This window comes from Saccostrea echinata, unplaced genomic scaffold, assembly GCF_033153115.1.
Source record: "Saccostrea echinata isolate AGI-Se365-2 ecotype Australia unplaced genomic scaffold, CSIRO_AGI_Sech_v1 ptg000041l, whole genome shotgun sequence".
Lineage (NCBI taxonomy): Eukaryota > Metazoa > Mollusca > Bivalvia > Ostreida > Ostreidae > Saccostrea > Saccostrea echinata.
The window spans coordinates 1,287,473-1,301,199 of NW_026889790.1; the positions used below are offsets into that span (position 1 = coordinate 1,287,473).

General features: G+C 35.9%; 1 protein-coding gene across 1 annotated transcript; it reads right to left on the reverse strand.

Annotated features, from left to right (window-relative positions):
* Positions 1-203: 203 nt before the first annotated feature.
* LOC133200904 (uncharacterized) lies at positions 204-12,532 on the reverse strand. The gene is made up of 15 exons (XM_061336718.1): positions 12,416-12,532; positions 12,085-12,186; positions 11,183-11,281; positions 6,243-6,341; positions 6,017-6,108; positions 5,428-5,779; positions 5,104-5,301; positions 4,675-4,976; positions 4,074-4,579; positions 3,799-3,956; positions 3,416-3,543; positions 3,235-3,326; positions 2,932-3,095; positions 2,630-2,754; positions 204-788 (listed from the first exon to the last, which is right to left on the reverse strand). Exons 1-15 carry the CDS (start codon positions 12,518-12,520, stop codon positions 308-310), a joined length of 3,003 nt encoding a protein of 1,000 aa, XP_061192702.1. The 5' UTR covers positions 12,521-12,532; the 3' UTR covers positions 204-307.
* Positions 12,533-13,727: the final 1,195 nt, after the last annotated feature.

Below are 13,727 nucleotides of genomic sequence, written 5' to 3' on the forward strand. Positions count from 1 at the left end.
TATTTGATTACAATTTTCTTGCATGTCAACATAGTTATGTTGCATGTTGACATAACTATCTTGCATGTCAACATATTTATCTTGCATGTCGACATATTTGATAGAAAAATAACTTGCACACAAGGGGCAGAAATATGCCACCAAATAAACCACAATTATCTACATTTTGAATATATTTCGTAAAACTAAAAAAAAATGCAGAATTTTTTAATTTATAAAACATTGTTTTTGATCAGCGTAACGTTCACTTCATAGCATAATTCAAGGAAAATTTCACTTCAAATATCTTTTCTTCCATTGTTGCTATCTAATTTGCTAATTCAGATTGAGATTCTGAATTACGAGTGTTGTCTGCAGACAGGTTAACATCATCTGCCTTTTCCTCTTCATCACTAACATCAGACTCGTCACTTGATTGATTTTTTGACATATGATCCGCTTCATTTCCTTTGTCAGATGTCTGCCCGATATTTTTCTTTTCCTTAAGCTCAGATTCATCGAATTTAGATGTCCCATAAGTGCTCTCGCTTGCCTTTTGATAAATTCCACTGCTTTCAACATCATCTCCCTTTTCTTTGTTTTCGGGCTTGGACTTGTATTTTTCATCTTGTTCTGAGGTAAGATTCCCAGCCTCCTTGTGGACTGCTTGAGGAGTCATTTCCTCGTCGTTTTCATCCTCTTCCTCCTCTACCTCACTGTCATCCTCCTCTCCCGCCTCTTTCCTGATAGATCTCTCCAGATCAAGCTGAAATTTCGTCATTTTCCTCTTATCCTTATTCTTTTTTGACCTTACAAAATAAAAAAAAATCAAAGCAAATAAATAAGCAAGAAAGCAAAATCATCTTGCATTTAAATATCTGTATCTTCAATGAAATATATTTGTTCTCCTTCGGGTGAGACCGTATAAACCGAGGTTCCGTATCGCAGTAAGTGCTGGTACAAAAAAAGATCCCTTACTGCTCAAAGGCCCTAAGTGCCGAGTAAAGGCCTAAATTTACAGACCTCCACCGGCAAGTGGTGGCGTCTCAATATGAGTGTAAAATTCTCGAAGGAACTTTAAACAAACAAACAAATATTTGTTCCTTTATAAACAATGCAAATGAACCTACGTTTGGTCTAAATGGAAAAAGAGAGGACTAATTGACTAGTGGAAGTCTTAATGATTATTAAACTTATTTGCCATCAGTTGGACTTAGGTTTAAATGAAGTACATCTTCCTTGAATTAAATTGAACAAAATTTCATCCTGAAGAGAGATAAAGATACAAACAATGAAGTATTTTTTCTCTGTTCTGATTTTGATTCAGTTTGTATTAATTTGAATGGAAGCATAGGCGAAAGAAAAATGCCGAAAATGAATTTATAAAAAATATTTTGATTTCATGCTCATGCTCTCTATGAATTTTTTAATAGTTTCAAAACATTTGCATACTCTATATGTTAGTTTGGCAATTTAAATGTATTATTGTTTTTACGTCCATTCACATTCATTTATAGATTCTTTGTTTAACGCTAAAAAAATTAAGCAAATATTGAGTTCTGTTTTCAAAGGAATAACATATTACAACGCCATGATTACACTAGGCTTTTTTTAGGTCTCCAATTAGAAATCAAGTTTTTTATAAAAAGCACATATACATTTATTATGCAAAATATTTTCTTAAATATATTTTATGCTGAATATGCACAATAGGCAATTAATTTCTGTAAATTAATTTCCAAATTTTACCAGCTTAGAGAATCAATGTTCCAATAATAATTGGAATCTTTTCTGACTACATGGTCAAATTGAAAAAAAATAATAATACTAAAAGAAACCAAGAAATGCTTTTTTTTTAAATTCTTACTAAAGGGGGTCTGCCTAATATATATCATGTGAGGTATTTATACTTGTAAATATTCAAGTAGGCGTTTAATTTCAGGGATAAAATTGCATTAAAAAAGTACTGCGAAGACTCCAATCTTTTGTAGAGAAAAATATTTCTGAACACGTTTTGTGCTACCCCAATTTTAGTGAACTGTGAATCGTTACTATCCTAAAAGAACAAGGTACGGTTTCAATACAAATCTTGCCCTTTGTTTTTCGTAAAGATAAAAGTGATGTAAAAAAAATTAAAACTCATGCTTGAATCACTGAAATTCCATGCAGAAAGATCATACAAATCATTTTTCTCACACGACCTTCTAAAAGCTAATAGTTACGTCATAAATTTGTGCATTTTCCCGTACTTTCTTCAAAGTTGCAGAAGACACCAATTTTCAATGGAATTTTCTTTTAGATAATATTGTCCACAGGCATCGCCCACAAATATTTTGAGATATGCTATTTTTCAAAGAATTTTACACAACATATCCGAAAATTAAAGTGGGCGACGGCTGTGGACACTATTTTCTTAAGGAAAATAACCCTGGAAATGGGTAATTTTGATGATTAAGACGTCAGAATGGTACTCCATGCCATATTCTTTCCTGATTTGTCGCAGTCATATACTCAACTAATATTTAAGCCAGTTTCAAAACTTTTTGAAAACATTAAATCTTTAGGGCACAATAAAGCTAAAACTGCACCTTCTTCTTTATCGCGAACCATTACATTAAAACATTATCAGAACCAGTCATTGCATCAATACCATTCATTTTTGCAGTTGTGAATCCAATCTACGGCGTCGTAATTTTCAGTGGCTTGAAGAGCATTAATAAGATCTATTAAAGCCTCCATGCGGTCTTCATGAAGTTCACGTGCTACAATCAGCATCTAAATGAGATTTTAATAACAAAATTATTAAAAATATGAAGGAAAATCTCTGTTAAAAACATTGCTTCTTGAGACTGATGACCTCAATGCTGTAAGAACAACTTTTCCTCAGTGAAAGAAAGTTTAGTTTAATGAAATATGCTTATGCAACAAAGCTGGAAGGAATCGGTAACTCACACGTAAAACTTTATACTGGTAGTTAGGAAAAGTTGTGTCGGCAAATATGTTGGCATTTTGATTTTCTGGTATTCCTAGCAACACACCTAAATTCTGAAAATCCGGGTTAGCAAATTTTTCTACGAGGAGAACGAAAAATTCGTCTGACATTGGTTCTGGGTAATCTACAAAACGGAAATAATGACAGTAAACTGTTGTGGAAGTAAAAAAAAAAAAAGATAGAGAAGTAAGGAAAAATCCCAAATTTTGTAACTTTTAAATTTTTATGCGATTTGGCCGTAATTTCAGCGCTTTTAATTTTACCTTCATTTTTCGATATCTCCAAAGTTCCTTTCATGGCATTTTCTGCCCACTTATAAAACCTGTCACCCTTCTCAAATTCATTGTTTTTCAACCTTTAAAGAAAAAAAAATCTTGGGTAAGCATAAACATGACAATATGTAAAAAAAAAAATTGATTTACATTATTTTATGTTGTCAAATACCATTCACTCAGATCCTCGTGAACTAGTTCTGAGATGTCGTTCCGCCCCACTCTGGATAGGGCCGTGACTAGATCCACCACTCCCATATCGTCTAGGTGCTGAGAATTTTTCCGCCATTCTAACAATATCTGTTTGAAACAGAATTCTGTTTCTTATTAATAGAAATTGGTTGCTGTAAGTTCAGAGCTTGTACTTTTGTGGAAATGATGTCTGCAAGCTGTTTAACTATTTGGTCTATGAATGTAGGGAACCCGTTTCTTTAGAATACATCAAATTTAGTTTGAATATTTTATATTTAAAAAAGGAAAGTAATGATGGTCAGTTGATTAGGGAAACTTTTATTTAGTTTCGAAACTTTTTTAGTTTCGTTTCACGTCACTAACCTTAACAACTTTATTTTCTACCGATGCACTTTTTGTTGTCGACTTGACACGAATTTTGTCCACTTTGTGAAACGGAACCCCCAGCAAAACACAAAACTGAACCCATTCAGGACCGAGCTTAGAAGCAATCTCCCTGAGCAGTTTCTCTCTGGTAAAACCTTTATTTTGATAAAGAAATTATGACAATTACATGTATTATGTCGTAATAAATGTCATTTTTAAAACCTGGGCGGTTAACTCTGATTATTGACCGAGTCTGCTTATCGATATCATACCTTTAAATGTATCTTCTTCCTTAGGTACTTCCTTAACAGGCATATCAGAGAGCCAAAGAATGATACTGGTCACCTCCTTCTCTTTGGGAATTTCCATAACATCTAGAGCGCCGCACGGAGGTTCCTCCTTGTTTAACATGGATATAACAATGTGTTGATAGTTATCTCTTTTTGAGTGAAATTCCAGTTTGGTTGTTCCAGAAAACTTTTTAATGTTACCAGACAATGTAATATCATACTCCTGTTTTTCATATGTATCATATTCTCCAGTGCATTCAGGATTCAGCACAATAAAGTCTTGAGCCTTCCAATGATTCAGTCTGTCTTTCACTTTCTGAGGTTTTGTACACTCTAGAACCGTCCAATAAAGGTTTCCAGGCACAGCTTTAATTACAGCAAAAAACTTGACTATTTTTGCTCTTTTCAGTGCTTTAGTATGAAGTTGAGTGACTTGTATTTTTAAATCTTTGTCTGTGGCCCCCTTCCTTTTTTCAGCCAATACGTGTCTGAAAAAACAAAACACTTTCTTGTATTACTGTTGATGAAAAGTGCTTGGAATGACAACAGTGGCTTTTTATTTTCTTGTCTTTGCAATACATACGTTGAGAAGTGAGAAAGATCGCAGGAAACTTTTCCTTTCTTCGTCTTTGGATCTCTTTTCAAAACTTCCCAAACATTTTCGTCCAGAGCCTCATCTAAGTCGGGATCGAAATCTTCTGGAATATCTGCTGCTAATACACATAGTTCTCCCTCGTTTTCATACTCGTGAGGTAAAGGAGAAGTAAAGGTAACACCATTTTCTTGAAACTTGTTACAGCCCAGACTGTGGTGCAGGTCATAGAAGTGACCAATGGATAACACATCCCTGTACTGTTCAGGTTTATACAACGGAGTTGGAATGACCTAAAAGAAACTCCCCAGAATAGTATCCAATCAAAGCTTTGTACTTTTTCCGTATTTATTTACCGGGTACTTATAAAATTTTAAATTAAGCTATATCTAGCTTACAGGACAATGATATCTTTATTACCTCTAAGTTGACTGTCCCTGAATGGAAAGTATACGGGGCAACTCTTATGTTAATAAATCTGTCCACCCCAGAAACAAACTCCCCTCCACTAGAATCTATGGGGAATTTCTCCATCTTTGGTATCGTGATTAGTATGAAAGATTTTGTTTTTGTAATGTCCAAACGTATTCTTAACTTCCATCGCAAAATTCCTAGATGCTACAAAAATCCAAAGAAAAGCACAACTAATTTAAACTACATGTATATTTTTATTCTTTTATTTTAGATTCCATCGGTTTTAAAATAGTTTATAAAAAAAATGAAAATTTGATCAGTGGCATTTACCTCGCTTAATGTTGTTGGTCCTTCAACTATTGCAGATGGATCCTCTATAACACCTTCGTTCGTTTTTATCTGGATTACTTCATATGGATCAGGATGATCGTAAAGTGGAACTTCCAGCTCTACCATTTTTCTTACATGAACAGTGGACGTAATATACTCAAACGCATCACTGATTAGGATTTCTTTCCCGACAGGTTTCAGTGATTCCATACAGAATTCCGGACGAACACGTCTACACAAGAAACTGAGGCTAGTCAGATCAAAATTGTGGGGAGTAAATATTTTCAGTTCAATGTCTTCAAGGAAACTAACCTTTCCTGGAAGGAGTTCATCGTGTTGTATAATTACATCTCTGTAAAATAAAACAGCACATGTATTAATAATATGATCGCAAACAAATTAGCATATTTAGAAATATCCAACATAACATGTTCACCAGTACCCACAAGCATATTAGTTTTATGACTTTGGGAAGAAAACACAGGTGAAAAATGATGAAATACCATTTTCAAAAAAAAATTTCAAAATATTTGTAATGCAGCCAAATTAACTTTTAAGAACAAATGAATCACTCAAAAATATGCCATACTTGTTTTTTATACCCTCTAGAACTTTTCTGGACTGACTGGCAATTTTTCGAAAGGCTTCATCTCTGTTGATGGAAAATGGGCACGCTCCTTTCTTTAAAAAAAAATAATGATTACAATTCAAACGTAAAATTAAACTCAAGTCTAATCAGTAGTATGAACTTACATAAGCATGTCGCATCAGAACAGCTAGGAACGGCAAATAATTATAGAACATTGACGGTATACCTTATTTTTAGAGTAGGCGTCCGCTCCACAAAAGATGAGAATTTCTGTTGCTGCTAAATTATTGCGATCTGCGGCGTAGTGTAGAGGCGTGCACCCCTCCTGAAAATTGGAAAATCTAAATTGAAGAATACGCTCCTCGGGCAGGTAAAATTGGAGAGACGTGTAACAACTCTGAAAAATCTTACTTAAATCTGAGTTTAGACCTTGTAAAGAACCACTGTAAAAATATGTTCTATGGAACTCTCGGTCATAAGAAAGCAAACTTTTTCTCATATATTACAGCAGATACTATTTGTATTAGCACTTCGCTATCTTTCCTTAGGCAAATTTTCAAAATATTCAATACCCAAAATAATCACTTGTTACATTAGAAGATTCCACGCAAGTCTTCAAAGTCTACATCTATATATACCCAAACCATTCATGAAAGTGTAATTTTCTTTTCAATTTAATCGATCTTTTAAACAAAGCAAACCTCCTGATACAAGTGTTACAGGTGTAGAACTTTGGATACAAGTATTACATGTGTAAAACTTTTGATACAAATGTTGCGGATGTAAGGATCTTCGGATACTAGAATTACAGTTGTGAAGACTTTTGGATTTAAGTACTACAGGCGTAAAGAACCTCGGGTACAAGTACTGCAGGCGTAAAGAAGATCGGGTACAGGTACTACAAGCGTAAAGAACCTCGGATACAGGTGCTACAAGCGTAAAGAACCTTGGGTACAGGTACTACAGACCTAAAGAACATCGGGTTCAGGTACTACTGACATAAAGAACCTCGGGTCCAGGTACCACTGGCATAAAGAACCTCGGGTACAGGTACTACTGACATAAAGAACCTCGGGTACAGGTACTACTGACATAAAGAACCTCGGGTACAGGTACTACTGGCATAAAGAACCTCGGGTACAGGTACTACAAGCGTAAAAAAGCTCGGGTCCAGGTACTACTGACATAAAGAACCTCGGGTCCAGGTACCACTGGCATAAAGAACCTCGGGTACAGGTACTACAAGCGTAAAGAACCTCGGGTACAGGTACTACAAGCGTAAAGAACCTCGGGTACAGGTACTAGTGACATAAAGAACTTCGGGTCCAGGTACTACTGGCATAAAGAACCTCGGGTACAGGTACTACAAGCGTAAAGAACCTCGGATACAGGTACTACTGACTTAAAGAACCTCGGGTACAGGTATCACAGACCTAAAGAACCTCGGGTACAGGTACTACTGACATAAAGAACCTCGGGTACAGTACTACAGACCTAGAGAACCTCGGTTACAGATAAGTTACATGCGTAAAGAACCTCGGGTACAGGTACTACTGACATAAAGAACCTCTGGTACAGGTAAAACTGACATATAGAACTTCGGATACAGTTACTACAAGCGTAAAGAACCTCAGGTACAGGTACTACAAGCGTAAAGAACCTCGGATACAGGTACTACTGACATAAAGAACCTCGGGTACAGGTACTACTGGCATAAAGAACCTCGGATACAGGTACTACTGACATAAAGAACCTCGGGTACAGGTACTACTGACATAAAGAACCTCGCATACAGGTACTACAAGCGTAAAGAACCTCGGGTACAGGTACTACTGACATAAAGAACCTCGGATACAGTTACTACAAGCGTAAAGAACCTCAGGTACAGGTACTACAAGCGTAAAGAACCTCGGATACAGGTTCTACTGACATAAAGAACCTCGGGTACAGGTATTACTGGCATAAAGAACCTCGGGTACAGGTACTACTGACATAAAGAACCTCGGGTACAGATACTACAAGCGTAAAGGACCTCGAGTACAGGTACTACTGACATAAAGAACCTCGGGTACAGGTATCACAGACCTAAAGAACCTCGGGTACAGGTACTACTGACATACAGAACCTCGGGTCCAGGTACTACTGACATAAAGAACCTCGGGTACAGGTACTACAAGCGTAAAGAACCTCGGGTACAGGTACTACTGACATAAAGAACCTCGGGTACAGATACTACAAGCGTAAAGAACCTCAGGTACAGGTACTACAAGCGTAAAGAACCTCGGGTACAGTTACTACTGACATAAAGAACCTCGGGTACAGGTACTACTGGCATAAAGAACCTCGGGTACAGGTACTACTGACATAAAGAACCTCGCATACAGGTACTACAAGCGTAAAGAACCTCGGGTACAGGTACTACTGACATAAAAAACCTCGGATACAGTTACTACAAGCGTAAAGAACCTCGGGTACAGGTACTACTGACATAAAGAACCTCGGGTACAGGTACCACAGACCTAAAGAACCTCGGGTACAGGTACTACTGACATAAAGAACCTCGGGTCCAGGTACTACTGACATAAAGAACCTCGGGTACAGGTACTACAAGCGTAAAGAACCTCGGGTACAGGTATTACAGACCTAAAGAACCTCGGGTACAGGTACGACTGACCTAAAGAACCTCGGGTACAGTACTACAGGCGTAAAGAACCTCGGGTACAGGTATTACAAGCGTAAAGAACATCGGGTACAGTACTACAAGCGTAAAGAACATCGGGTACAGTACTACAGGCGTAAAGAACCTCTGGTACAGATACTACAAGCGTAAAGAAGCTCGGGTACAGTACTACAGGCCAAGAGAACCTCGGGTACAGATACTACAAGCGTAAAGAACCTCGGGTACAGGTACTACAGACCTAAAGAACCTCGGGTTCAGGTACTACAGACCTAAAGAACCTCGGGTACAGGTACTAATGTCATAAAGAACCTCGGGTACAGGTACTACTGACATAAAGAACCTCGGGTACAGTACAACAGGCCTAGAGAACCTCGGGTACAGATATACTGGCGTAAAGAACCTCAGATATACAGAATTTTTTATGACATGCTTTTGGGGTTTTTTATTATTATTATTTCAATATTGATTGATTTATAAATCATCAAAATAATTCCAATCTTCAGCTTGCATGTTTACATTATTTAACTGCACGATAGATGTTGCTTGGGTAACATAGGTGTTTTAGAATGGTTCTCTACTTTTGAAATATAAAAAAGTTGGGTTTTTAAATATTCATTATTCTAATTCGTATTTTTATGATTTAGTCAAACTTTGACATCAAACAAATATAGCACACTTCTGGAATTGAAAAACCATGATAATTCTGGGTGACTTTTTTCCAATAGTTAGGATATTGCATACTACATGTAGTATATACGTATCTCCTATGATAATCATTTATATTTTTCTATCTAAAGTATGGATAACTACGAGGGTTGATCATAACTGTTATGTCACAAAGCTACAAAATTTTTAATTTTGAATATTATCACCGAAAATTCATATACTTATTCCCCTATTGAATTTGATTTTCACTTTAAAATTCCATTCCGTTATTTAAAATACTTTTCAAAATATTAAGACAAGCACAACATTAGGTTTTGTCAATCGTCGCACGGCAAGAATTTTACCGGCGTCGTTATGACGTTACTTTTCGGCACTTATTTTCAGTTAATCCGCATATCTCATTAAACCTCTCATGTGCTTCCTTTTCATAATTTTTACTGCCATTTTGCTATGAAGCGTCTTGATTTGAGTTGCTGTATTTAAATTATTTGAACTTTGTTCAAAATTTATTTCTAAATCTATTCCTTCCTTTTTGCGTATATCTTAGTTGCGGATGAGCTGAAAATGAGTGCCAAGAGAAACGTCATGACGACGTGTACATTCTTGCAATGTGGCAATAGACGACACCCAACGTTAAGTTTATTTTAATTTTCTAAAATACACTAACTATATATATGAATGAAATTTTAAGAAAAAAAGTTAAATTAGATAGAGGTATTAGAATAAAAAATTTTGTAAGATTATATGGCAATTGTGACATAACTAGTCTTTTGGATAAACCTTCGTATCACATTTTCAACAGAGGGTATTGTGCTATGAAAAGTAAAATTGTTGGGAGTGTTTGGAAAGAAGCCTGATATTATACATCTCTGGCTATGATAAGTTAGATTTTTGGTAGTGTTGGGATGGAAGCCTGATATTTACCACATCTCTGGCTATAATGTTACATTGTTTGGAGAATTCTGATATTTACCACATCTCTGGTTACGATAAGTTACTTTGTTGGTAGTGTTAGGATGGAAGCCTGATATTTATCACATCTCTAGCTATGATGTTACATTGTTAGTAGTGTAAGGATGGAATTTTGATATTTACCACATCTCTGGTTATGTTAAGCTACATTGTTGGTAATGTTAGGATGGAAGCCTGTTATTTACCACATCTCTGGCTTTGATGTTACATTGTTGGGAGTGTTAGGATGGAAGCCTGATATTTACCACATCTCTGGCTATGATAAGTTATATTATGGGGAGTGCTGGGATGGAAGCCTGATATTTACCACATCTGGCTATGACGTTACATTGTTGGGAGTGTTAGGATGGAAGCCTGATATTTACTACATCTCTGGCTATGATGTTACATTGTTGGGAGTGTTAGGATGGAAGCCTGATGTTTACTACATCTCTGGCTATGATAAGTTATATTATGGGGAGTGTTGGGATGGAAGCCTGATATTTACCACATCTCTGGCTATGATAAGTTATATTATGGGGAGTGTTGGGATGGAAGCCTGATATTTACCACATCTCTGGCTATGATGTTACATTGTTGGGAGTGTTAGGATGGAAGCCTGATATTTACCACATCTCTGGCTATGATATTACATTGTTGGGAGTTTTAGGATGGAAGTCTGATATTTACCACATCTCTGGCTATGATAAGTTACATTGTTGAAAGTGTTAAGATAAAAACCTGATATTTACTACATTTCTAGCTATGATGTTACATTGTTTGTAGAGTTGGAAGTCTGATATTTATCACATCTCTGGCTATGATAAGTTACACTGTTTGGAGTGTTAAGATGGAATTCTGATATTTACCACATCTCTGGTGTCTATTGGTGACTGGTAAGCCAGTAACAACTTAAGGGTTTCCGTGTCCCCTGGTTCTGCCGTGTAATGAATCGCCGACAGTCCCAGCTGTATGGTAGAGATACATAAAAATTCACATTTTACCATATTGGATCTTGGAGATACAAGCTATAGTACTATATTATAAATAAAACTTTTCTTTTACCAGATAAAAAATGGTATGATGACTACAGGCTAATTATCTTAAATACAGTGTTAACTTTCTTACTGCTCTGCGAAAGTACTTATCTTCAAAATAAAAGATAGATTTTTTCCCTAACTCTTTAATCTTATGTCCATTTATTTATTTTTACTGGCCACCAACATTGCAGTTCATAAACATTTACAAAATAACTTAGATATTCATGATCAGTTTTGCACAAGCATCTCCTGCCGGTACATACTAATATTTGATAAGCATACGACTTTTCTTAATGTACACTTAAAGACGTATTTTGAACACAGTCATTTTCCAAAATAAATATACGTATAGATACGTATCTGACACTAAAAGCAAACATCAACATATTTTCCTGTTGATCGTGTTTCATTATTGATAATGTATTGCAGTGTTTCAGGAGAACTAAATAAACAAAAATTTTATCGGTAATCAGGATTCTAATGAATGAATATCCCCTCGCAACGAAGGTTGGGGAGATATATTAACGCGCTTGTATGTAATTGGGTGAGTGACTGCGTACATAATGGACGTTAATCAATTAATTGCATTATTAGCTTTCTTTATAGATGAACCCTTCCTAAAATGCATTTGAATGTTGGAAAAAATCTAATCAGACTATTAAGAAGAAGGGTATACTGGTAAAAGGTACCGGGCAGGGTGTGTACAGCACGTGTTTGACAACGGTTCTTACCGCATCCCTTGAAGTGATATCTGCTCCTCTTTGTAGGAGTAACTTTTGAACCACGTGATTTCTATTCTTAGCTGCTTTAATCAAAGGTGTTGCTCCATCATCCTTGAAATTATTGAAAACAATGCATGATGTTTGTTTGAATTCATAGTTTTATTAATCCGGTTATGCAATATCATTGTGGTAAGCTTCATCAGAGGTAAAACGTGAATTCCTAATTACTGTATGTTTAGTCACCCTAATTTATTTATGTTTTTTCTTCATCTCAAGTGGAATGTTTGTCTATAAAGTGTCACGATGTTCTGAAAACAAAGATGGCGGCGAGTGCACTTACCCGAGCTCGGCAGTTGACGCTTGCGCCCTGCGAGATCAGTATTTCTATCATCTTGGTGTGTCCTTTATCCACCGCCACGAAGAGTTGTCTCTCCTTTAAAGTCATCTCGTATCTATCGGGTCTTCTTCTTCTACTTCTGTTCATGGACACTGAGATTTTACAACGTTTCATCATTAAAGAACTCAGTATCTGAATACCTCTGAGTCTTTTGCAACATAAAACTACCCAGGAGTACTCTTAATGCATGTTAATGACCATTGCATTATTCATTTCAAATGTTTCTAACTAAGTCTTATCGTTTCAGCATTTGATAAAAATGTATATTTGACATCGTTTGAAACTGAATTAAGTTATAAATGTTTCCATTTGACAGCTTTCGATTTGGGAGTAAACTCCACAAGACTACATAACCCCCATGTACACTTACCTAGTCCAGGTGAGTTATATCTTGAACAGGTATTCAGCTGTTCTTTAACAAACTCTGTGGAACAAAAATGTAAGGCATTGATTTTTAGAACTCAATCTCTAAGAAGTGTAAAACAAATATTAGAAACAGATTTTTAAAGAATTTTAAATGAGTAATTGGAAAATATCACGAGAACGTACTTCACTTACCTTTTGTGTTAAATATCTCCAAAACGTTCAGGTGTTTTAATATAAATTAGGACTAGCAGTCATGTATGCCTCCAATGTGGTATATGGTGAGACTATTTACACTGATCCATTATCAATCTAACAGGCTTGTGAATCTGCCCAAGTCTAGCAGACAAGAAATCATTTTTGTGCCACAAGATTTGAAACCTGTTTATTTTCACTTTGACGAGAAAAAAGAACATATATAAACAAGTTGTAAGAATATCAAAATAAAATGAATTGGCGTCTGATTAAAGAGCGTATTTAAATGCTACTGACAAGGAGTGACATATTGTCTATAAACTTAGTCATCTGAGAATAATGCACTGCTCATAAAAATGGTTATCAACCTTCCATTTAAATGCTTCTATAGATATTAAGTCCACGGATGTGTATTTCCGAACAACAATACACAGGGTGGACATCATGTACTATTGTAGGAGATACTAAATTAAATGTAAGAACAGGGAAGATTTTAAGTAAATAATACAAAGAAAGCACATTAGTTCTCACAGGTGTCTGAATGTCGATCGATAATGCCCCAAATAAGAGATTTAACTGTAGATATCAAATAATTATCATTTTTTGTTGTGCTAACAGGCTTTAAAAATACAGATCTTGGCAACGAGGACGCCGATTATGCGCAGTGAGGCATTTTTGATTCTTACAACATTGAAGG

What these genes read in the sequence shown, in the direction of transcription:
- LOC133200904 (XM_061336718.1), bottom strand. Translation starts at nt 12,520, where the DNA reads ATGACTTTAAAGGAGAGACAACTCTTCGTGGCGGTGGATAAAGGACAC. An exon ending in GGAAGAAGATACATTTAAAG is followed by an intron (nt 3,957 to 4,073) that starts GTATGATATCGA and finishes ATCAAAATAAAG; the next exon opens with GTTTTACCAGAGAGAAACTG. An exon ending in GGAGATATCGAAAAATGAAG is followed by an intron (nt 3,096 to 3,234) that starts GTAAAATTAAAA and finishes TCCGTTTTGTAG; the next exon opens with ATTACCCAGAACCAATGTCA.